This window comes from Erigeron canadensis, chromosome 9 (genome assembly GCF_010389155.1).
Source record: "Erigeron canadensis isolate Cc75 chromosome 9, C_canadensis_v1, whole genome shotgun sequence".
In the NCBI taxonomy this organism is placed as follows: domain Eukaryota; kingdom Viridiplantae; phylum Streptophyta; class Magnoliopsida; order Asterales; family Asteraceae; genus Erigeron; species Erigeron canadensis.
Window position 1 is genome coordinate 5,831,280 of NC_057769.1, and position 23,486 is coordinate 5,854,765.

The following is a 23,486-nucleotide window of genomic DNA, read 5'->3' on the forward strand; positions in this document are numbered from 1 at the left end:
GTCCTCTAGATCGTCAGGTACACATTATTATTATCATATTTTCATTATATTTACAATACGAATCATAATTATTTCCAACATGTTATGCATCTAACTTGGGTGAAAAACTCTTCACATACCAATATTATAATATTTTGAAGCCCCCCATGATTTTTATGGTTAAAAAAATGTATGTGAGAGGTTTTTCACCCAACTTAGATGCCTAACAGCCTCATATTCCCTTCCCCCATTATAAAATCTATATTATATTATGAAGCAAAAAATCTTTGTTTAACATTTTAAGTTTCAATATTTCATCAAAACCAAATTATATCAATAATATACACTACTCGTTGCCTCCGCACCGCCACCACCACCAATCTCTGCCGCCACCACCGCCGCCGCTCTCCCCACCACCACCGTCACCATCACCGCCGTCACCATAGCTGCTATCACATCACCACCACCGGCACCACCTCCACCACCGTCGCAATGCGCGGGTACCATTCTCGTTAACTTTAAAAGCTTTATATTAAAATATATAAACAAATAGTATATTTTTTAAACATACTGGCACATTACGAAAAATTACAAATATGTACATTAAATATAAATATTAATACATTAAAAAGTAAAATAAAACGTAAAAACGTTCCTAAAAGCACACATACATTTGATAGAAAAAATATTCTTAAAATTAAACCGATAGAAGCCTCATCTTGTTTCACATTTCTTTTATAAAATTGTGGTAAAAATACAAATCTACTTGAATTATGTGCCAATTCACGTAGAATTCTCAACGAGAGTATCTAAAGGTACCCCATATATGCTAAAAGTACACCTATATAATCATTACTTAATTATGTCATTAAATGTTTTTTTAATTTATTTATTTAATCATGTCATTTATTATCTTTATTTTTTTTTTCTACCCATACATTAAATGCTTTATTTTTTTTACTAATTACAATATATTTTTAATAAAATTTATTTATTTTTATCTTTATACATTTTTGTTAAATATTATTGACAAAAAAAATTTATGTATTGTATAGAAGTCCAAAAATAACATAACTAATGAAGATATATTTTAAAACCAATAACTAATATAATGACATTAAAAATAGATCTAATCATTTATATATCAAGAAAAACTCTTTTTCAATAATAAGTTCCGGATGAGCTAACAAAATGAACACTCTAATAAAATATAAAAATAGATGAAGTCTTTAAAAAAAAGCGTAATAAAAAATTTAAACATTTAACAAATAATAGTTATAAAATGTAAATATAAACTGATGTCTTAAAAACAAATTTAACAACAAACGTTTAACAATAAAGTAAATGAAGTCTTTAAAAAAAAGCATAATAAAAAATTTAAAAGTTTAACAAATAATAGTTATAAAATGTAAATATAAACTGATGTCTTAAAAACAAATTTAACAACAAACGTTTAACAACAATTTCAAAAGAATATAAATTAAACTTAGCGTTTAAATAAAAATTAGCAAAAAGTAAGCGATGGACATTATTTTATTAGCAAAAAGTAAATATATTTCATAGTAATAATAGTAATAGTAATAATAATAATAATAATAATAATAATAATAATAATAATAATAATAATAATAATGGATGTGTAAATATATACGACGTAATATTTAAATTTAAAAACCTAACAATAATAAAACAATTAATTACAAAAAAATAGTGTAAGAATATATAAACCCATTCTCATTTAATGCAAAAGAATTAATTACAATTATTTTGAGTTATTAAATGTTAATGTTTAATTGTATTAAAAAATGAAATGAATTAAAAACTTTGACTGATAATAAGAGTAATAGGGGGTGCCTTTAGAAAATGGGGGTATCTATAGCATTTCATTTCTCAACTAGTGCCCAATATCGATCAATTTATCTTGATTATCCAATACTCATCAATGTAATTCAATGTAACAAGCTACTAATACATACAAATACAAAATATAATCTAGTAAAAAATTACTTGTATTTATTATTAAATGTCATTTAGGGGGTGTTTGGTTTAAAAAGGGGAAAGAGTAAGGGCAAGTGAAAAGTAATGGATAAGGAATATTATCATTATAAAACATATTATATAATAATAATAATAATAATAATAATAATAATAATAATAATAATAATAATGGGATGCGAGAGAATGAGTGGGGTGTTAATAGTTATTCCTCTCAAATTATTGTATAATGGGTCATTACCTATTTCTAGTATTAATTACACACTTTTTTTCTTAACCAAGCATCTGATTATCTTATCTATTTCTCACCCCAAATATATCAAACCAAGCACCCCTCAAATGTATCAAACTATGTACCAAGTAATTCAATGTCAGTTGCACACATATATCTAACGTCAATGCCAATTATCTACTTTTTATTTTATGTAATGTGGCTCGACTAATTAAAATATATATTCTAGTAATAAAAAGCTACCTATCAAGTTTAAGTTATGTTAATGGATATCTCTTCTCTTATATTAATAAAAAAAAGATTGTGATGATGTCATTTTCTTTTAAAAAAATTTTCCATAACATGTTAATATATTATCTTAATGTTTTTATGACATCATTCAAAAAATAGACAAAACAAAACAATTTCAAACTTATTTCAAGATATAATGATTTTAACATAATTATAGTATATGGAAAATTTTTATTTTACTTAATTATTTAGGCGGAATAGAAACTAAAAATCAAAACCCGTATAATTATTTAAATTTTTCATAGTATTTTTTTTAAGCTATATAAATTTTTTTTTTCTTTCGATGTCATTGTTACTTAAGTAAAATATTGAGTGTTATCAAAAGGGTTGATATTGAAATAGAAAACAAATTTGTAGATTAAAATTTATTATTGTAATACTATTTCAGAGTTAGAAGTAAGAGAATTGAATAATCAATTTATCATTAGATTTTTAATATAACAAATGTGATTTATATATTATGGCTTTTAAACAAACTGTAATTTTAACACCAAATTCTATTCAGCTACCCGCATAAATATGGATATATAGTTCGTATGTTATTGTAGTTAAAATGGTTGAAATGATTATGTGTTTATAGAATATGTTTATAAAACATTGATTTTGGAATGCTCAAATGTAAGGAAAAACAAAACAAGAAAAAAAAAGAAAGATGGAATCATATGACTCATTACTCGGTCATCTTGATAGGTGGTTTCTAAACTATTCAAGAAAAAACACGTTCACTAAATTGTCTTAACACTTTAGAAGATTAAAAACCACTCAAGTATCAATTTGGATTTTTTATAGTATTAAGTTTAGCTGCATCTAAAATTATAAAGTGACAACTGACAACAACATCCATCAATTTATCTACTCACAAGTACTAACTAGAGATAAATTGTCAAAACTCTAATTTGAAGTCATTTCCATATACATGAAACTATTCTTCAATTATAAAAGCTTTCTCTAAAGTCTAAAAGCAAATACCTATTTTGCATTAACATTAGTTTCCAATGAAGACTATGTTTGGTATAGTGTTTTTGAAAGTTTGTTTGGCTACATCTTATAAAAGAAAGTGATTCTTTTGGTTAAGTTTTCTTAACATCAAACGTATGGTATAAAAACATCATTTCATTTCACTTCATTTTTTACAATAAAACAAAAATATATATGTCCCTACAAAGGCCAAAGAGTTTATCCATTACTTTTGGCCAATGTGATGTCTATGTCAAGTCTATGCGTGGCAAGGGTTAACTTCAGATATTTGTGTTTGACCGTTGACTTCTCTAATCTAAACTGTTATGATTACTTGTTTGGAATATTTTTGGGTTTTATATTGTGCACGATCTATTGAGTTAACTGTTAATATATTCCTACTTATATTAGAAAAAAGTTGATCATTGACTTGTAAGAATCAAAAAATAATTGCTAAATCATTCCTTCAAGTAATTAAATTATGATGACAATATGGAACAAATTTTATTTTATGGTACTCTGTCTTAATTAATTTTAATAATACAATAACAGAGCTAAATGATGGCTTTTTCAAATGAATTAGCGTCAAATTATTAATGGGACGCATGTTGCTATTCTGATATGCGTTGTCAATAAGTTTAGTGTAATTGAGATAAATAAGTGGTATTATAGTTGTAAACCGGCCACGAGTTATGCAAACCCAACAGGGTGTCCGTGAACTACATGACCTATTCTCGATATAATTTTTTTAGGGAAAATCAGATATTTCTAAAATATATTGGGGACTAGAAGAAAAATGTACGTGGTCTAAACATTTTGTAAAGCTTAATTATAGTATTCGATCTGCATCTGTCACAGCGCTTAAGAGTTAATAACATGGTAAAAGAGCCACATGTGGTCCTCGTGACGGTCTTGGTAATAACATCTACACTCTATACGTACAACCCAATTACCAACATATATCGTCAATGATTTACATCGCAGGTGTGAGGGGCGCCCTTAATTTATGACAGATTTGCTGTCATTATATTTCAGGTTCTCTAGCAATATAATGACGTTATTGACTTATTGGTTGTATTGGCCTCATTCATGTAGTCCTTAATTGTTTCTATTTATATAAGTTATCATTTTGTTAAGTAATAATGGTTCATACTTCATACAATAACTTTCAAATGACTCTTTCGTGGCGGATAAAACGTAGTACTCAATAAGCTATTATGATGAAATATATTCATGTTATTTGGCAACATATATAATAAAATATATAATGTAATAGTACTGACCACATTATATATATGTGTATGTAACATTGAGTCATTGATCAATTATATAGTACAAACACAAACGAAAAACAAAAACAACTTTCTGAAAGAGAAAAAAAAAAAAAAAGAAAGATGAGTAGCATATCCCAAAAATGGAAGAAACTAAGTGGAGTAGAAGACAAGTGGTCATCCTTGTTAGACCCTTTAGACATTGATCTCCGTCGATACATCATTCACTACGGTGAGATGGCACAAGCAACACGAGACGCTTTCAACACCGAGAAGGCATCAAAGTACGCTGGAAGCAGCCGATACAGTAAGAGTGATCTCCTATCCAAAGTAGAAATCGAGCAAGGAAACCCTTTTAAATATGAAGTAACAAAATACTTCTATGGAACATCATCAATACCACTTCCATCGGTTCTTGTGAAGTCGTTGTCTAGGGAGGCTTGGAGCAAGGAATCGAACTGGATAGGGTACGTGGCTGTGGCTACTGAAGAAGGAAAAGTGGCTTTAGGACGGAGAGATATTGTGATTGCTTGGCGAGGGACAGTTGAAACCACAGAATGGATTAATGATCTCAAATTTGGTTTGGTTTCTGCTCCTGAAATATTTAGAGGGAATGATGATGTAAAAATTCAACATGGTTGGCATTCAATCTATACTAGTGGTGATCCTAGATCACCTTTCAACAAATTAAGTGCTAGAGACCAAGTAAGTTCTTATATTTAATGTTGTCTAAAAAAAAAAAAAAGGTAATTGACTAAGTATCCACACATATTTACAATTTTTCAATTAGGGATTAAAACCCGCCCATACCTCTTGGTTGATGGGTTATATATATCGAATACAGTACCTCTTGATTGATGGGTCACCCAAAAAAAGGTATTAAGGTAACCCAACAGTCAAGAGGTTCTCTATCCGACATATATAACCTATCAACCAAGAGGTTACGGGTTTTTATCCATAATTATTGACAAATTGTAAATATGTTTATCACCTTGAATACATCTAGGATCGTTTCCCTTTGGTCGATCCTATATATTTTAATTGAAAGCAACTAGAAAGGAGATTAATTGTGTTTACGAACAATATTTTGTGTAGGTTATAGAAGAGGTGAGGCGATTAGTTGAATTATACAAGAACGAAGAAACAAGTATCACAGTGGTGGGGCACAGTATGGGAGCGGCGCTTGCGACACTCAATGCAGTTGATATAGTCGCAAATGGATTCAACAAGCCAATGAGTGAACCTAGCAAGACCTTTCCTGTTACTGCTTTTGTTTTTGCTAGCCCTCGTGTGGGAGACTCTGACTTTGGAAAGCTTTACTCTTCACACAAAGATATTCACGTCCTACGCGTTCAAAATGAACATGATTTGGTTCCACACTACCCGGTCATGATAGGGTACTCACACATTGGACAAGAGTTGCCGATAGATACAAGCAAGTCCCCCTATTTAAGGAGTCCAGGGGATGTTCAAAGATGGCATGATATGGAGACTTATTTACATGGAGTCGCGGGTACACAAGGTAGCAAAGGAGGGTTTCATTTAGAAGTTAATCGAGATATTGCTTTAGTGAACAAGTATACGGATGGACTCGCCGATGATGGATATCATGTGCCTGCGATGTGGTGGGTCGAGAAGAACAAGGGTATGGTTCGGCACACCAATGGGTCATGGTTATTGATGGATCATGAAAATGATGATAATGTTAGCACCTCCAAATAAGAGTTCGAAGTTCATTCATGGTTATTACATATGTTTGTGAAATTTCATTAATTTGTTGTTTCTCATACATGCATTTGAAATATATTGTTTGGGTGATGTTATAAGATTGTTAACTTTGAATGATGTCCAATTGCTTCATTACTACTCCGTATCAATATTGTAGCCTTAGTTGTTTCTCTTGGCCTAAAAATTTTAAGCTCTTATAATCAAACGAGAATTTTTAATTAGTAATAGGTAAATAAAGTATAAAGAGTTATATAGCTTTATTCATGTGTATTCGTAGAAACGAATATGGGATTGACCCGCAACCGAGATCACTTCGTTAATCGGCGTCACGAGTCAACCTCGGAAAATTATTTTGTTTGTTAGATCCTTAAACTTAGACTTGAGTGCCCTTGATTATACGTGGGTATATTTTGATTTGGTTTTATACTTGTTTCTTAACCGGCAATTATAACGGCTAGTTTGGATACAACGTGAAATATGTTGAGAGTTGTATGTAGTCAAAAAAAATTGTTATCACTCCCTGAGTATCACGCCGTATAGTATCGATGATTTTGAAATGGTGAAGTGTATGGCCATATCATGAAAAGAGTTTAGATTGCCCCCCAAAAAAAAGAAAAAATATCAAGAACAGTTCATTTAGCCAAAGAAATTGACATTGATACACATGTCTCGAAAAGCAATATCATTTTTACAAATGAGACAACTGATTTAAGTGCGTTGTTTGTGTGTTTTAATGTAATCATGTAAAAGCAATGTTTTCGAACCGGTCGGTCCGACCGATCTGACCGCGGTTGGACCGAAAATTTTAAGAATAACGGTCCAATCACTCCCGGTTGGATGACTGATACTGAACCACTTTGAAACCGGCCGATCAGATAGAACCGGACCGGACCGTTGTTTAGACCACTTTGGACCGGGTTAAAGCAAGGCAAAACCTTTGGACCGAACCTTTTTTTTTTCTGACCACTCTGTCATAGAAAGAAGCCTCCATCAAATAAATTAACCTGACAAACTATTAAATAAATATGAATTTTGCTAAATATAGCTTTAGGGGCGGTAATTAAAGTACATGAATAATTGTTCACTTATCATAAAATTTTAAAAATAAAGTTTCAATATAGAAAATACAAAGTATTATTTTATGCACAGTAAATATTTTAAGTTTTTTCAAATAAATATAACAATAAATCTCGGAATAATGCTTAATTGACAAATAAATCTTTTACTAACAAGGTTTACAAACATATGTGGACCAATGAAAGAAGGAGAGAAAGTGAATAAAAAGAAAAGAAAAATAACTCTATTGGTGGTTATGAATGTCACATATGTTTGTAAACTTTGTTAGTAAAAGTTTGTTTGTCACTTTAGCTAATTAATTAATGTTTAATTAATAATTTCATAATAAAATACAGTAGATACGATATATGTTAGGCGCCTCCTTTTTATTTTTTCCCATAAACCCTAATTTGGTCTGTCATAACATAAACCCTCAAACCCTGCTTATTCTCATCCGCACACAACCATCATCTTTCAAACATGCCTAAGCGAAGCAAAAGTAAGTTCCCCACTTTCTATACTTACATATATCTATATCTATATATGTTTGTAATTAACTGTTGATATAATAAAAATGTGCAGAGAGTAAAAGTAAAAGAGTATCATTGAAACAGAAGCATAAAGTAATCAAGAAAGTCAAAGAACATCATAAGAAAAAATCCAAAGAAGCTAAAAAACTTGGTTTGAATAAGAGACAGAAAGTTGAGAAAGATCCTGGGATTCCTAATGATTGGCCTTTTAAGGAGCAAGAACTTAAAGCTCTCGAAGCTCGCCGTACGAAAGCCCTCGAAGAAATCGAGCTGAAAAAAGCTGCCCGTAAAGAAAGGGTATAACTTTTTTGTTTTTACATTGTTTTGTTAGCTTATGGTTATAATGTCTGATATTATTTGATGTTTAAATTTAAAAAATGTTAAGACTTGTATTCTTTTACATATGTAGAAAATAGTATGTTATGAGTTGTCGATAAGGGACTTGTGTTATCGACTACTTAATATGACCCGACTCCAGTAATTTTTCTTCGAGCATACGTTTTCTCTCTAATTAGCGCATTGTTACCATTTCGTTATACTCATATGCAGTAGTGTTGTTTAATGCTTAGGAAGATAAAGAATGCCTCATCAACAGTAGTTCTATAGACTCACACATAGGCAGTAGGGTAGGTATGGCTCTGTGGGACAGATGGGTTAGTTTTTAGGTTCTTTAAAAATGCCGACCCAAACCCGTTTTGAACCGTTCAACCTCCCCTCTTATTTATCTGCTTCAAGTACTATCATCAGTTTGTTGGTTTCTTCTGTGTTGTTTTTGATAGTGCTAGTGTTATGTGTGAGGTGTATTTACAGGTTGAATGACTTGTGATACTGAAATTTATTTTTAACTGACATTATATACAACTTTAGGCTAAAAAGAGGAAGTTGGGTTTATTGGAAGATGATGGAGATGATATGACCAGTCTGGCGGAGCAGGTTTCTGCAAAAGAAAAAGAATTTGCAGGGAAAAAACCCGTTGATAATTCAACTAAAACTCTGGGTATGTGGCCATATGCTGTCTATTTACATTTGTTTCCTGTTTTCTCACTCCAACGCATATCTTACTGTCTTTACCGTCTATGAATATATTTGGCTTTTCACACAATTCAGAGAGGTCATTTTACAAGGAGTTGTCCAAAGTTATTGAAGCCTCAGATGTCATTTTGCAAGTGCTCGATGCCCGGGATCCTCTAGGGACCCGCTGCATTGAAATGGAAAAAATGGTGTTGAAAGCTGGTCATGAGAAACGTCTCGTGTTGCTTCTTAATAAAATAGGTAATCTTCTTCTGCTATCTACCTACTGCTCTTTCAATGTTTGGATATGGGCACGATGAGGCTAGGGGTCGAATAATATCCATTTCATACTTGTTGCAACAAAATTGATCATCAAAGAACAAAGTAACATTATCTTCTCATCTCTTTTTTTGACCCAATAAGAGGAACTTTTACTCTCATCTGACAAAAGCATCATTTTTTTCATCAAAATGCCTTTTCTGAGTTTCTGGTCATCATATGTATATCATTTGTTCAGTCTGTTATATCATTTGTCCAAGTTACATAAATCACCTTTTAATAGGTACATCTGAATGCTCACTTATGCTGTTTATCTATCTGACTGTTTTTGTCGGTCTTGTTTACTTTTTTTGGATCGTGGATATTAGATCTCATTCCCCGTGAAGCTGCTGAGAAATGGCTAAAGTATCTTAGAGAGGAGTTACCCGCAGTTGCTTTTAAATGTAGCACCCAAAAGCAGAAATCGAATCTAGGGTGGAAAGCTGCAAAGTCTGCAAAATTGACCAGCAATTTATTGCAAACAAGTGACTGTCTAGGGGCAGAAACTCTTCTAAAGCTTCTGAAGAATTACTCAAGAAGTCACGAGGTATGTATTTTTCCAACTGTTTGATTTTTTTTCTCTTCTTTTTTGAGATAACATTTTTGACTTTCATCTACAAATGAGTTAAATTGAGCTATATGCTTTAACTTTAATGGGCCAACCATGTGAAGTCAAAATAATTGTCTTCAAGGAAATTGGTCAGTGGGTCAAAAAACCTCAAGTTGTATCTTCCTAGAGGGCGCACACAAGCAGGGTAACAGGCTAGAAAAGTATAGGTTGTATTGGGTTGACTCAACACTCTTTGTTGTAAATGATTGAGTATCAGTTTCTTTAATAAATAACTAGCATGTCAGGTACTCAAGCATGATTGAAAAAAGTTATCTACTTTGAGTTTTAATTTACTAATGATCTGGGAGAGTTTACGCATTGAAAATATGTTTGGACAACTTTTGACCCATTCTGCCCTTTTTTCATACAAGCTAACTTTTTTTGTGTTAGTTTTTTGCTCTGTTATAGATCATACGTAGAGGCTGCCCGTGTTTGCATTCGTTTTTCGTTGGTATATATGTTCTAATTTTTATTTTTTCGTTGAAATGGTATGGTTCTGTGATAATGGTTGACACTAAAGATGATCCAAAAGTTTTGGATGAAAAGCATGTTGGATCACCCCAATCCACACCAAAAACATATTTTGACCCAATATCCAACCTGCCCATTTTGCAACCTAAGTATTCTCTCTTTTTTTATTTCTTTGGCAGAGCGCAGATAAACTCTTGATGTGGTTGGTTATGTGGTGTTAACTTCTGGGTAACTTTGAATTTTCTACTGATAGTGTGATTTTTCTTGCAGATCAAAAAGTCAATTACGGTTGGTGTAGTTGGGTTGCCTAATGTAGGAAAGAGCAGTCTCATTAATAGCTTGAAAAGGTGTCATGTTGTGACTGTTGGTGCTACCCCAGGTCTCACAAGAACCATGCAAGAAGTTCAGTTAGACAAGAATGTTAAGTTATTGGACTGTCCTGGTGTTGTGATGCTCAATTCCGGGGAGAATGCTGCTGCTGCAGCTCTTCGAAATTGTATAAAAATCGAGAAGTTAGAGGACCCCGTTGCTTCAGGTAATTGAAATGTATCCATGAATGACCTGTTCCAGGAATTTCTATTTTGAATTTTAACGTCTATGCTAAAATTAGAGCTTTAGAGGTAGCAATTTTGACCCATTTACTTATGAATGGTATTAGTAATGAGTTAAACATGTTTAATAAGTGTATCTAATGAATACGGCATTTATTTAAGTTTCGGTAACTATTAAAAGAGTTTTGATACAGAGACCTACTAAATAGACCTAATTTTAGACCTAATCTAATTTGCTGACATTCCTTTTTAATATTCCAATAAAGCCCTTTTATTTCTTTGATAAATCACATTGCAATTTACGACTCTCTTTATGTTCATATTATATTATTATCTATTTGATTTGATAGACATCATTCTGCATTCATCATTCACTTCGATCGCTTGATTCACTTCAACTTCGTCATCGCCTAATCCACTTCGCCTAATCGACCTCAGTATCATTAAACGCTACCCATCTCCTTCGTGTCTCCACCATCTTCTATCATCAATTAGACTCGCCAACATTAAGACTTGACAATTCACTCTCAAATCTTAACTTGCATCGGCACTGTGAATTTTCCCCTCAAATCTGAAGCAATTTCCCAATATTTAAGGAAACCCATTTCATAAATTTATACAAACACCATAACTTTAATATTTACACCCAACGTTATATACATGTACAATTGATCCATGTATATCATTTATTTATATTCCATAGAAGTCCATTATTAGAGTAATTTCATGAACAATTGATCAGTGATGGTAACTTTAGGCATTTAGGGTAGAAGGTCTAATATGATAAAGAGTAGAAAATGAATGAATAACAGGAAAATAATACGAATTGTTATTTCCTTTATTAAAGTAAGGGTACAAATGGAATAATATAAATTAATAGATGGGATTATTTAAAATCATGCCAGGTGTCGAATATTAAATGGTTAGGTTTATTTTTAGGTTTTTTATTTAGGCCTCTCTATCATTTTTGCTATTAAAATAGTAAAATAAATCCATATAAAATCTATATTTGTATTTGACATATCAACTGTTATGTATAAGTAACAGTTTGCAAGTGCTTTGGGTCATCTTAATGTAGTGTTAGCTGTTCTGACCCTCCCGCTAACTGAAGTGCGACAACTGGGTGACTCCTCTTTGGTCTAAGCTAGGTAACCCATCCATTGCCACTTGCAAAACTGGCTGGAAACTCATAAATTCTTACTTACAACCTTCAACTTATTACAAAGTAGTGATAGACTTTTTGAAGCACCATCTCGGCTTTTTAGATTTAGTTTTGATCACCCTACTTGCTAAGCTGCCAAAAGGGCTGAAGTTCCTAGGATAAACAAGTTAGGACATGCTTTATGAAGGTATTTTGAGAAGTATCTTTCTACCTGGCTACCAGGAAGTTGTGTTTTGACTTTTGTGTTTGCTAATTCTTTGCAAGGTTGCAAATAATAAAAAAAAAAATTGAAGCTGGCATTTCAAATACATTAGGTTCAATTTTTTCTTGCTGTGACTGAATGGTTTCTTATGTGGATTTCAGTGCAGGAAATCCTCGAGAAATGTCCATCAGAAATGTTGGTTACAGCATACAAGATTCCAGTTTTTGCTTCTGCTGATGACTTCCTTTCAAAGGTCGCTACTGTGAGAGGTAAACTAAACAAAGGTGGCATTTTGGACACTGCTGCTGCTGCAAGAATTGTTTTACGCGATTGGAATGAAGGTTTGTATTACATAAATTTGATAATTATGTATTCATTTGCATTAGAGGTGGTAATGTCTACCCATTTTGCTGATGAATGTGTGACTTTAGTTATTTGAAAATTACAAAGTTTTAGCTAATAGAGTAGGGTCTTAAAGAGGCTGAAAATCATCCCGAGTTCTATTAAAAGTTTGATATGCATATGACCTCTGAAAGTGTATTATTAAATGTTTATATGTATGTTTATAATAATGTATTTATTTGTTAACTAATTTTTCTGCCATCTTTATAAATTGGACGTGGAAGTGTTTGCTGATCAGTTAATATTTTTTTTAAATATGGACAACAGAATGTTGTAGGTCAGTGAATGATCTTTTTAAAAATGTACACAGAAGTATTTTCAGCTCAACCCTACTTGACGTGGTCACTAGAAATAACCTGTTTCAAAATTGGCCTGTTTTGACGTGTTATCCAGCCCACCCATCTTGCAACGTCTGTTTTACTCAAAGTCTTTTCTAATTCAGGTAAGATTCCATACTATACAATGCCACCTAATAGGAAGGAAGGAGAGGCTATGGAGGCAACTATTGTACCAGAATTAGGAAAGGAGTTCAATGTGGATGAAGTATATGGCACTGAATCCTCGTATATTGGCAGCCTAAAATCTGTGAATGAGTTTAATCCTGTGGAGATTCCACCAAGTGACCCTCTGGCTTTTGATGAGTCGATGCTTGAGGTCTGTATTTCTTGCACTTGCTATCTATTGATAAATGACTTTCATGGAAGTTTGAAACCAAGATTACTTCTTTTGATCATTAAAATGAGAATTTGCTAGATTTTTATCCAGACTTATTTTCATGGCTTCATGTAATTGAGGGCTATATAGATATATATCAAAAATGCCTGAGGCAATGGCCAATTTGGTAGCTTGATCTAATATGTGGCAATCTGGGTGGAATTAGGCAGGTTCTGTAATGGGTCAAAATGTGTTTAGGTCAAACATGGTACACTTTCTGGTACGTGTTAGAATGGGTTGCGCTAGCTTGAACTGAAAAACCTTTTTTTATAAAGTTGGTCGATTTTGTAATGAATACTAGCTGCATAAAAAAATGATTACATAAAAATTCTAATAAATAATTATGGTTACCTTTGCAGTTCTACTAACCTGGTGTTTTTTTCCTGTTGGAAAATTGAATCTACTCTTAACTATATGAATTTCTGCTTTTACAGGTTGAAAAACAGCGCTAGCTTGAACTGAAAAACTTTTTTTTTTATAAAGTTGGTCGATTTTGTAATGAATACTTAGTTGCATAAAAAATGATTACATAAAAATTCTAATAAATAATTATGCTTACCTTTGCAGTTCTACTAACCTGGTGTTTTTTCCTGTTGGAAAATTGAATCTACTTTAAATATATGAATTTCTGCTTATACAGGATGAAAAACAGCCAGAGATAACTCCCATAGAAAGCAATATGGCAGATCAAGCGATGTCAGAAGATGAAAAAGATATGCCAGAAACCCAGGTCAAGAATATAAGTAGTCAACAAAACGAGAAACTATATGCCACAGAAGGTATTCTTAACTCCAAGCAAAAGAAAGCGGAAAAGAAAAGAAGGAAAAAGGCCACTAAATCTGCTGCATTGGAAGAAGATGGTGATTATGACTTCAAGATAGATTACAAGAAAAAGGGATCTACCGACATGGATGTTGGTGAGGAAGAAGAGAAGGATGTCGATGATAATAATGATGGTTCAGCTGATGGAAATGGAAACAATGTTGATCAGAGTGAAGTGTAAGGTAGTTTAAGTTTGTTGTTTGGTTTTGGAGAAAATTAGGCAATATTTTGATAATGGAGGAAAATGCTTGAACTGTGAAAGGATGTATTCGCTTAGATGTCTTTTGGTTAACCAAAAGCTCTCTTTTTTGTTTAAATGAGATTATAATTTATATTCATTACTTTTTTCGAGCAGTACATAATTGAATTGCGACCCTTGTATCAAATGTGACAATTTATATTCATTTGATATAAATGGCCCTATTTGAGTTATGTTTTATTAAGTCGAACATTAAACACGGGTTCAAAGTAGTTGCAAGTATACTTTGCAATGTTTTACTCTAACGATGTAGTTTTGCAAACTGTTGGTTAGAAATAAAACTTTAGTATGTATTATGTAATATTTCATACAAAATCTCCACCATTCGAAACCCTTGAATGATCAGACTAGAAACTAAACAAAGCCATTAATATTGCCTTGAAGACAATCGACGTAATTAAGTTTGTACAGAGTACAATAAAGCCATCTCACTACGGGCATGCTATGTGTTGCAACACTGATGTTGATATGGTTTCTAATCGTTTAAGACCTAGAACCAAACTTGAAAAAAGCATACTTACATATTCAATATTGGTTCACTTTATAACGAGTCTCGCAATATCAATGTACAGCCTATATCAATATGTCATAGCTCATTTGTTCCACAATGGGCCTAAACTAGTAATTGTATGCTGAAATAGATAACACATATATTTTCTCAATCCGACAAGACAATTTATCTTAATCGTCTATTGATATTCCCAAGAGCGGGTCCGTGTTGCCATTATTTGTACCCTGCTCTATGGAATCTGTTGGTTCATCAATGGTTGTAGATACCGTCACAGAAGCATTTCCGGTTTTATTAGCTGTTGCTGGAGAAATATTTGATGCAGCAGACTCTGGAACAAGTGCTTGTGCTTCCATGGCTTCACGTGCCGCTTTCTCCTTGGCCTTCTTTGCTCTTTCTAGGACTTCATCCTGAATACATGCCCAACAACGGGAATATTAAACTTAAAAGAAATATTTCGATTTGTTTTTTTTTTGTCTAAATCACTGCTTATTTGAAAATCAGTTGGACTAAAACGGTAGTAAATAACTAAATACACAGAATTTTTGTATTTTTATTGATATTTTTTCTTCTATGTGATATCATCACCCTTCTATATATATGCTATTGGGAATTCACAAGATTAATCAAGAACTCTAGCACTGATTACTAAAATTAGTATATGCTATTGAGAATTCACAAGATTAATCAAGCACTGATTACTCTAGTATGTTTAGTTTTATGTCCAATTTGTCACCACTAACTTGAAGTGTCTTTTAGTTTTATGACAAGTATCTAACATTTTTCTTAAACCATAAACTAAATAGAACATTATACTTTGCTTGATGTAAGGAATATAATCTGTAGGTACCCATTTATCACACCTTTTCATCTATATATTGATACTTCCCTAAGTGAATCACTTTGTTCATGAAAATTGCAACATATGTTTCGTGCATGGTTAGTTTAATATCTGACTTAAAAGATGAACAGAGGGCTAGCGCAGGGAAAAGGCTTTTCCCTGTTTAGGTTACCCATGAGGGCGAGTCGATGTAGACAGCCTAACTAAGCTATGCCCTTGACCATTTCCAAACCCTTTCCATGGCAACTCCCAAGATGTTTACCAAGAGAGGTTCCAACCTGAGACCTCTTGTGAGGACATCAGAACATCTAATCACAAGACCACCTTGGTGGTGCTTAAGTTTAATATTTGATTTTGTCAGAAAAAAAACCCATTCAATAAAAAGGTAATCTACAATGTGTACCCAAAAAGATAACATCTTCTCATCTGCAATGATGAGCATGAACAAACTCGTAACATCGTGACTTTTTCGATACATACCAAACAGAAGTGTTACAATGTTCATCACAGAAGGAGGTTGTATACGATGAACTAACACCAAAATCAAATGGAATATTAAAACATATTTTAATTTTTATCCCTGCAAATATATATATTTACCTTACCATTTTGTATTTGTAGCAGTAGAACAAGAGACTAAAGCTATGGCACATACGTATCCATCATGAAGGAAAGTCCTTAACAGTCAGTTTTCAGCTTCTTGCGGTAATCAGAACATAAAAGACAATCATACTGACGAGGCTAACCTATTCCCTTGACCCCAAACCCCACACACTAATTTTTATTAACATGTTGGGATGCCCCAATTTAGTAACTTCTAGAGAAAATGCTATTTTGTACCTGAAACTCCTGTACTTGCTTTTGTTGCTCAGCTTGCAAGCGTCCAACTGTACTCAAGAACTCCCCCACTGTCGATTCTATACGTTCATTTAGTGCTTCTGCAAAAGCTTTACCCAAGAAAAACGCATCCAAAACTTGTTTACTTTCATTTTCTCCTGTAAATTCCAGATCATCATAATTAAGTTGGTAATCTCATTCATTAGTAAAGCAGTATTCGTTTTATAAACCAAGAATCATGTAGCTGCAAGATGGTCTCTAGTCATATAACTACTTGCAATCATGCACAAAAAAGCTTTAGGATTTATACCTTAATGATCATGGTTCTTGGATCCGCTTACATGGTTCACTAGGCATGCACTTGCATACTCTAAAATAGTTTTTAGTGTAGAAATATAGAGCTTTGTGGAACAATGACTCTAGCTTAAAGCAAAATAAATGAAAATTTTTTAATCAACTTGCTATGAAATAGAGGAAGCAAAATCGGTGGGTGGCACAAACATATCACATTATCACGAATAAGCTCATGTAATTGTAAATGTTGTTAATATTGCCATCTCTGGTTCTAGGTCCGGTGAGTCTCAATACCAGTTCTTCATACAAGGCATGCGGTCTTTATATCAGTAAAGCAAACATTGACATTAGCATAGGTAACACCACATTTTCTCCAAGACAAAAATGTTGATTCAAGTTCTTGAAAGCGCCGCCAGTTCTTAGTGTCGTAAAACGCATACAATACAATGTACATATATTCAGCTAAAATAAAACATTAACATTAACACATGCAATGCGGTATTTGTTCCCAAAGATAAAGTGATGCCTCATGCCGATTTTTAGGCTGTTAAACTTAATATTGCGATTGGCGATACATATCTAATTATACTCGACTAACTGTTAGATTCTAATAATTACTGTTACAACGATAATCATTTTCAAACAAGCATACAAACACCCCCTTAAACAATTCCTTGCAAATATCTTCATACATTAGATATAAATATATAACCAATTAAATATATGCAAATCCCATAAACAAATTCTTGATTGATGTATTCAAAATCATCCAAATGATATAAAAAATATTAATGAATATAATAACCCTTTAATAATTTCATAAACCACAATAATCAAAAATGAATCATAAACTACCTGGAGCAGGCCCACCAGGTGTGCTGCTACAGTTACATCTAAACCCCTGTTTTGCAAGAACCAGTTTCTTGGGCACCAACAAACCAACTGTTTTTCTTCCAAAATTATTTGTGGATTTTAAGCAGATAATTGAAAAAGATGATGAATTTGAGTTTTTTAAGACTTGGGTATTTGACGGAACATGAAAATTTGCAGTTGGTGAAGAAATTGCACTACTCATTTTTCTGTAAATTTTGGAGATTGAAAGTTTATTTTTGTTTTCTTTTGGAAGAATGGTTCACAAAATCTTAATTGTGTACTTTGGGTTGGGTTGGGTGTATTTATACTTGTAGTACTTGTATAGTTGTAACAGTACTCTACTAGTCTACTATCATGTGAGTATTTTGGGCCTTTATTTTTCCATGGGTTACGCTTTGTTGGATTTTATATGTTGGGCTCATTATGTAAATTGATGTTTCATGTTTGTAAATTTATTTAAACGAGATAGTTACTCGGGCGTTGTCCTGGGAGACATTATATTTATTGTGTTCCGTATTATTTAAAAAATTATTACATGCTTTTAGAAACATTATATAGCTCAAAACTTGAGTTGATATTGATTTTTTAATGAGTAAGCAATTATAAATTAAAAAAATCAACAGTATAAATTTATAACAAATTAATATATTATATACATTCTAAAAGATAATAAGTATGAAAGTAGAATATTTAAAATAAAAATACAAAATAATAATACAAACATAGAAAGTGAAAAAAAATACATAATAATAAAACATCAACCGAAATAACATTGAAACTAATAAGTATTGCAAACAAATTTTTCGGAGATGGTTAGATGTATATATATTCAAAACATATACCATACTGTTATATGTATATATACTATGTAATTGTTCACTTGTACTAAGATGAGATAATCTTAAATATGTTACAAACTTAAAAAATAATAATATGAAATTAAAATAAGTGATCTTTATAAACAAATTGAAAACAATTTAAAATATCAAAACATAATTTATCAAGCCCAAAATTAAGAATATAAAATGGGTCAAAAAGAAAATGAAATTGACCCATTAAGAAAATAAAAACGGGCCCAAAGAAATAAAATGACCCATTACTATTCTTTACACGTATTTTCGTACCTTTGTAAAATGAGATAATCTTAAATATGTTACGAACTTAAAAAATAATAATATGCAATTAAAATAAGTGATCTTTATAAACAAATTGGAAGCAATTTAAAATATCAAAACATAATTTATCAAGCCCAAAATTAAGAATATAAGATGGGTCCAAAAGAAAATGAAATTGGCCCATTAAAAAAATAAAAGCGGGCCCAAAGAAATAAAATGACCCGTTACTATTTTTTACACGCATTTTCGTACCTTTGTTTTTAATATATATATTAATATGCTAATAAAAACCTAATTCCTCAGGAGGTAGTGATTGAATCTCATTTCATAAGACCATTTATCTCCAAAAGACAATAATATCCACCTTTATCATAAACACAACCTACACCCATCACAAATTTTCCAACTCCTTGTAAATTTATAATCTTCATACTACCAAAAGTTGAAGTAGTATATCATCTCTGGTTAACCTCCATCTACAACCACCACTACCATATGTAATCAATGTTACTCCGGCGAGAAGAGAAAGAAAGTAAGAGACAAAAGGGTTATGCGGCCAACCTTCATCGATTGATATTACGACTAACCTTCATCAACAACTACGACCATATGTAACCAATGTGATTCCGACCGCCATATGTAACCACGGTTGGAGTAATATATTATTTCCGACCAACCTCCATCGACAATCATTTAAGGATGTTAATGATGTGGGTACGATGAAAAATGAGAGAAAATATCAGATCTTAGATCCGGCTCACATCTATACTCGCTCACAACCGTCACCCGAAATCCATAAAGCTAAGGATGACTTATCATTTGATTTAATTCCTTCTTGCTTTATTGATGGATGGGGAAAAAAGACAGAAAGAAAAATTGAAGAGGAAATGAATGATGATGATGGTTTCTCGATGAAAGGTCATACAAATAAAGATGTGTTAGGTAGGTTGATTTTTTATTTTTTTTTTTAATAAGAAGGCTAATTATGTCATTTCCTAATATGTGTATTATGATTCTTTGAATAAGTTTGCATACCAAACGTTCTAAAGGAATTAAATTCAATTCTATCAAATTCAATTCTATCAAATTCTATTCCATCAAAAAATATTTCACGAACTAAACGCGACTTTAGTATAGTGGACTAGTGGTCACTAGTCATATTTTCACACAAAAACTTAGTTTAGATGTTATCTTACAAAGTTACAAGGGTTGGTGCACGCGCATTGCGGCGGTTAAACCGTGATGATAATACAAAACAGTGGGGGGAATTGATATGTGTGTGTTAGATTCTGGTAGGGTGTTTGTCTGATTGTGTTTAGAGATAATTGGAGGTAATGTGTGAATTAGGAGCAATATGAAGATATTGAAAAAATTACGTAAATTTCTTAAAATAGATTTCTAGTTTGGTAGAGAGAATTGAATAGAAAAAATAAAAATAATATTTAATAGGAACAACTGATTATAAGAGGAGAAATGGTTATTTTTGGAAAAATGTTTTTGTGTTAGTTTGATTTCCATTCAAAATGAAGAAAAGTTGTAAAGAAATGTATAATTAGATGGGTTTTTTTAGATATTTATTTTAAAATAGTTCATATCTCAAATTAGTTTACGCATAATTGGTTGGATTTTAAAGGATTCTGATTACAAAGTATTATTTTCTTTGCATTTTTCATACCAATTTCCCTATTATATCAAACAACGAAATTTACTAGATTTCGCCACCAAGTTCATTTTTCCTCCCTTTATTTTTATGTGTTCATTTTATTTCTTTGAATTTTTCCATATTAAACGTATCTTTAAGTGTTTACCTTAGTATCTTAAGTGGTAAATAAATTGTTGGAACCAACTACATGCAAAGTACATATGGAATGATCAAGATGAAGATGATGTTGAAGTGACCACAAAGGGTGCTAGCCCTGTGGTAAATCCTTTTAAGTGTTTATCTTATCATCTTAAATGGCTAAAGAATTTGGTTATTACACTCTATGACTTATCACCTCTTATGACTTATCACCTCATAATCTCACCGTTGTAAGAGTACTTTCTCTCGTAAGTTATTATGTGAGAGAACAAAATAAAGATGTTTAGATTTTTAATACGCGCCCCGTATCACGACCTTGGTAATTAGTATTTTGACCACCCACTTTTTGCAGCGAGGGTCGCTGCAAAAACCTAGCCACGTCAGCTTTCCACTACCGACGCCTTTATTGGTTTGACCGGTGTAAATGCACATATTGCAGCGAGGGTCGTTGCAATAAGTGAACTGGGACCCGTTTTCGGAATAAAAACAATCCACCCATCCATTCCATCGTTTTCATCTAAGATTTCAAAAGGCAAAACGCATCCACCCCTCCACTCCGACTACTAAGAATCCAGCCACCACGACACCACCAAAACACCTCCTATTTTAACAATCCAATCCCCTTGTTGTAACAATCCGGCCACCACGAAGTTTCGGGATCATCACCCCCGCCAGCTACCATCGTCGGTCCCCTTTTACAGCGAAGTAGTATTAACAGCGACATCTAGACTTTTAGAAGCCCACTATTTCCCGGCCGCCGTTTGATTTTCCGGCTCTCCTCCCCCAAATTCCGGCCGCCGTTTGATTTTTTGGTCGTTCTCCCCCAATTTTTCCGGCCATCTCAAATTCTGGTATGTATTTTTCATTTTTTGATTGTTATTATATGTGTTTTTGATAGTTAATTGATTATATTGGTATGTTAGTATAGTTTTTGTATACATATTAGTTTTGTTAGGATTATTAGTTTACTTTAGGATTTTAATAGGTTTGTTAGTATAGTTAGTTTAGTTTTTTTGATAATTTAGTGATTTGTATTACAATGTTTAGTGATTTGTTAGGAGCCCACTAGTTTGTTTTGTTAGTGATTTGTTAGAATATTTATTAGAATATTTAGTGATTAGTGTTAGGTGTTTTAGTGTTTTGTTAGAATATGTTGTTAGATGAAAAATTACGTAGAATAAAATTTATTAAAAAATTGATTGAAATAAATAGCCAAGATTATGTTAAAAATATATGTATCGAACTAAATAGCCAAGATTATGTAAAAAAATTGATTAAAAAAAAACTACTTAAAACGTATAAAAATATAGTTTAACAAAAATATAGATAAAACTATATATAAAAATTAAGTTAAAAAATATGACGTGTAAAATTTTAGTTAGTTAACAATATATGTATAGAAAAAAATAGCCAAGATTATGTAAAAAATTGATTATAATAAACTACTTAAAACGTATAAAAAATTAGTTCAACAAAAATATAGATAAAACTATATATAAAAATTAAGTTCAAAAAATATGACGTATAAAAAATTTAGTTAAAAAGTTAATATAAAAACATAGATATAAGTAAAGTATATTAGTATAAAAAGAATATTAAACATTACGTAAAAAAAACATATAAGTAAACTATATTAGTATAAAACACAAGTAAATATATAAGTAAAAAGAATAAGAATAAAATTAAAAGTATAAAAGTCAATATATATTGTATAAACGAAGTTCTAAAAATTATTATAAAGTTAAAAAGATGTATATAAAAGTAATAAAAAAAATAAGTTATAAAGTTAAATAAACGTTTGCATAAAAAGTATATACAAAAAATATAATTGAAAAGATATATATAAAAGTAATAAAAAAAAATAAGTTACATTGAATAAAATATTTGATAATTTTGGATCTTCCTTAACCTTGATCATTTTGTTATATGTATATATGATAATTTTGTTATATGTGATAATTTTGGATCTTTTCTTAAACCTTCATTTTATAAAAGTGGGATACAGATTTGAAAATGACAGAAAGTTGTCATGCTAGAATGGTTATCGGACAGAAAGATGTGATAATTTTTTTTTTAATTATAAAAGGACGATAGTGTCTTGAAAATGAAGTAGTTATCAATTACTCTATAAGTTTATAACTTACTTATATTCGAAACAAGATTACAAACGAACCTTGTTTGAACATTAATATATATACATATACATAAACAGTATGAAGAATTTAATAAACATATCTATATATGAGGATATAGTCCCTACAACTTGATGTAGTAATTTGTCTACACTAACATCTTTAAAATTTTTTAACATATCATCATTTTAAAACCTTAAGTTTAATACGGCTAACATATTTGATAACCAATAACAATACTTCTATATTTAAACATATATTTAAACAATCCGTACATCGTACGTGTATTATAACTAGTATATATATACTTACTATATTTAAACATATATATATAAACATACCTGATGATGAAACGAATGCGTGAAACGAAAGTAAAATATTGTATGAAAATGACACTACGTGAGTTTACATATATAGAAATACCCGTACATGGTCCACAATGTACGAGTTTGTACGAAAACGTTTTTGCAGCGAAAGTCGCTGCACTAAGTCTAATCAAATTACCAAAATAGTGGTTGGGTAAC

At 31.6% G+C, this 23,486-nt stretch overlaps 3 protein-coding genes across 3 annotated transcripts; 2 read left to right on the top strand and 1 right to left on the bottom strand.

The window, feature by feature from the left end:
* Positions 1-4,848: 4,848 nt before the first annotated feature.
* Positions 4,849-6,447, top strand: LOC122583090 (phospholipase A1-IIgamma). The gene is made up of 2 exons (XM_043755528.1): positions 4,849-5,430; positions 5,821-6,447. Exons 1-2 carry the CDS (start codon positions 4,849-4,851, stop codon positions 6,445-6,447), a joined length of 1,209 nt encoding a protein of 402 aa, XP_043611463.1.
* Positions 6,448-7,907: 1,460 nt separating this feature from the next.
* Positions 7,908-14,640, top strand: LOC122581519 (guanine nucleotide-binding protein-like NSN1). Its single transcript, XM_043753749.1, has 9 exons — positions 7,908-8,008; positions 8,092-8,336; positions 8,907-9,036; positions 9,147-9,311; positions 9,698-9,915; positions 10,720-10,984; positions 12,526-12,705; positions 13,209-13,420; positions 14,121-14,640. The coding sequence occupies exons 1-9, from the start codon at positions 7,990-7,992 to the stop codon at positions 14,481-14,483; spliced, it is 1,797 nt and encodes a 598-aa protein (XP_043609684.1). The 5' UTR covers positions 7,908-7,989; the 3' UTR covers positions 14,484-14,640.
* Positions 14,641-15,063: 423 nt separating this feature from the next.
* On the bottom strand, positions 15,064-18,188 carry LOC122582165 (uncharacterized protein At4g13200, chloroplastic). Its single transcript, XM_043754523.1, has 3 exons — positions 17,897-18,188; positions 16,751-16,905; positions 15,064-15,479 (listed from the first exon to the last, which is right to left on the bottom strand). Exons 1-3 carry the CDS (start codon positions 18,114-18,116, stop codon positions 15,243-15,245), a joined length of 612 nt encoding a protein of 203 aa, XP_043610458.1. The 5' UTR covers positions 18,117-18,188; the 3' UTR covers positions 15,064-15,242.
* Positions 18,189-23,486: the final 5,298 nt, after the last annotated feature.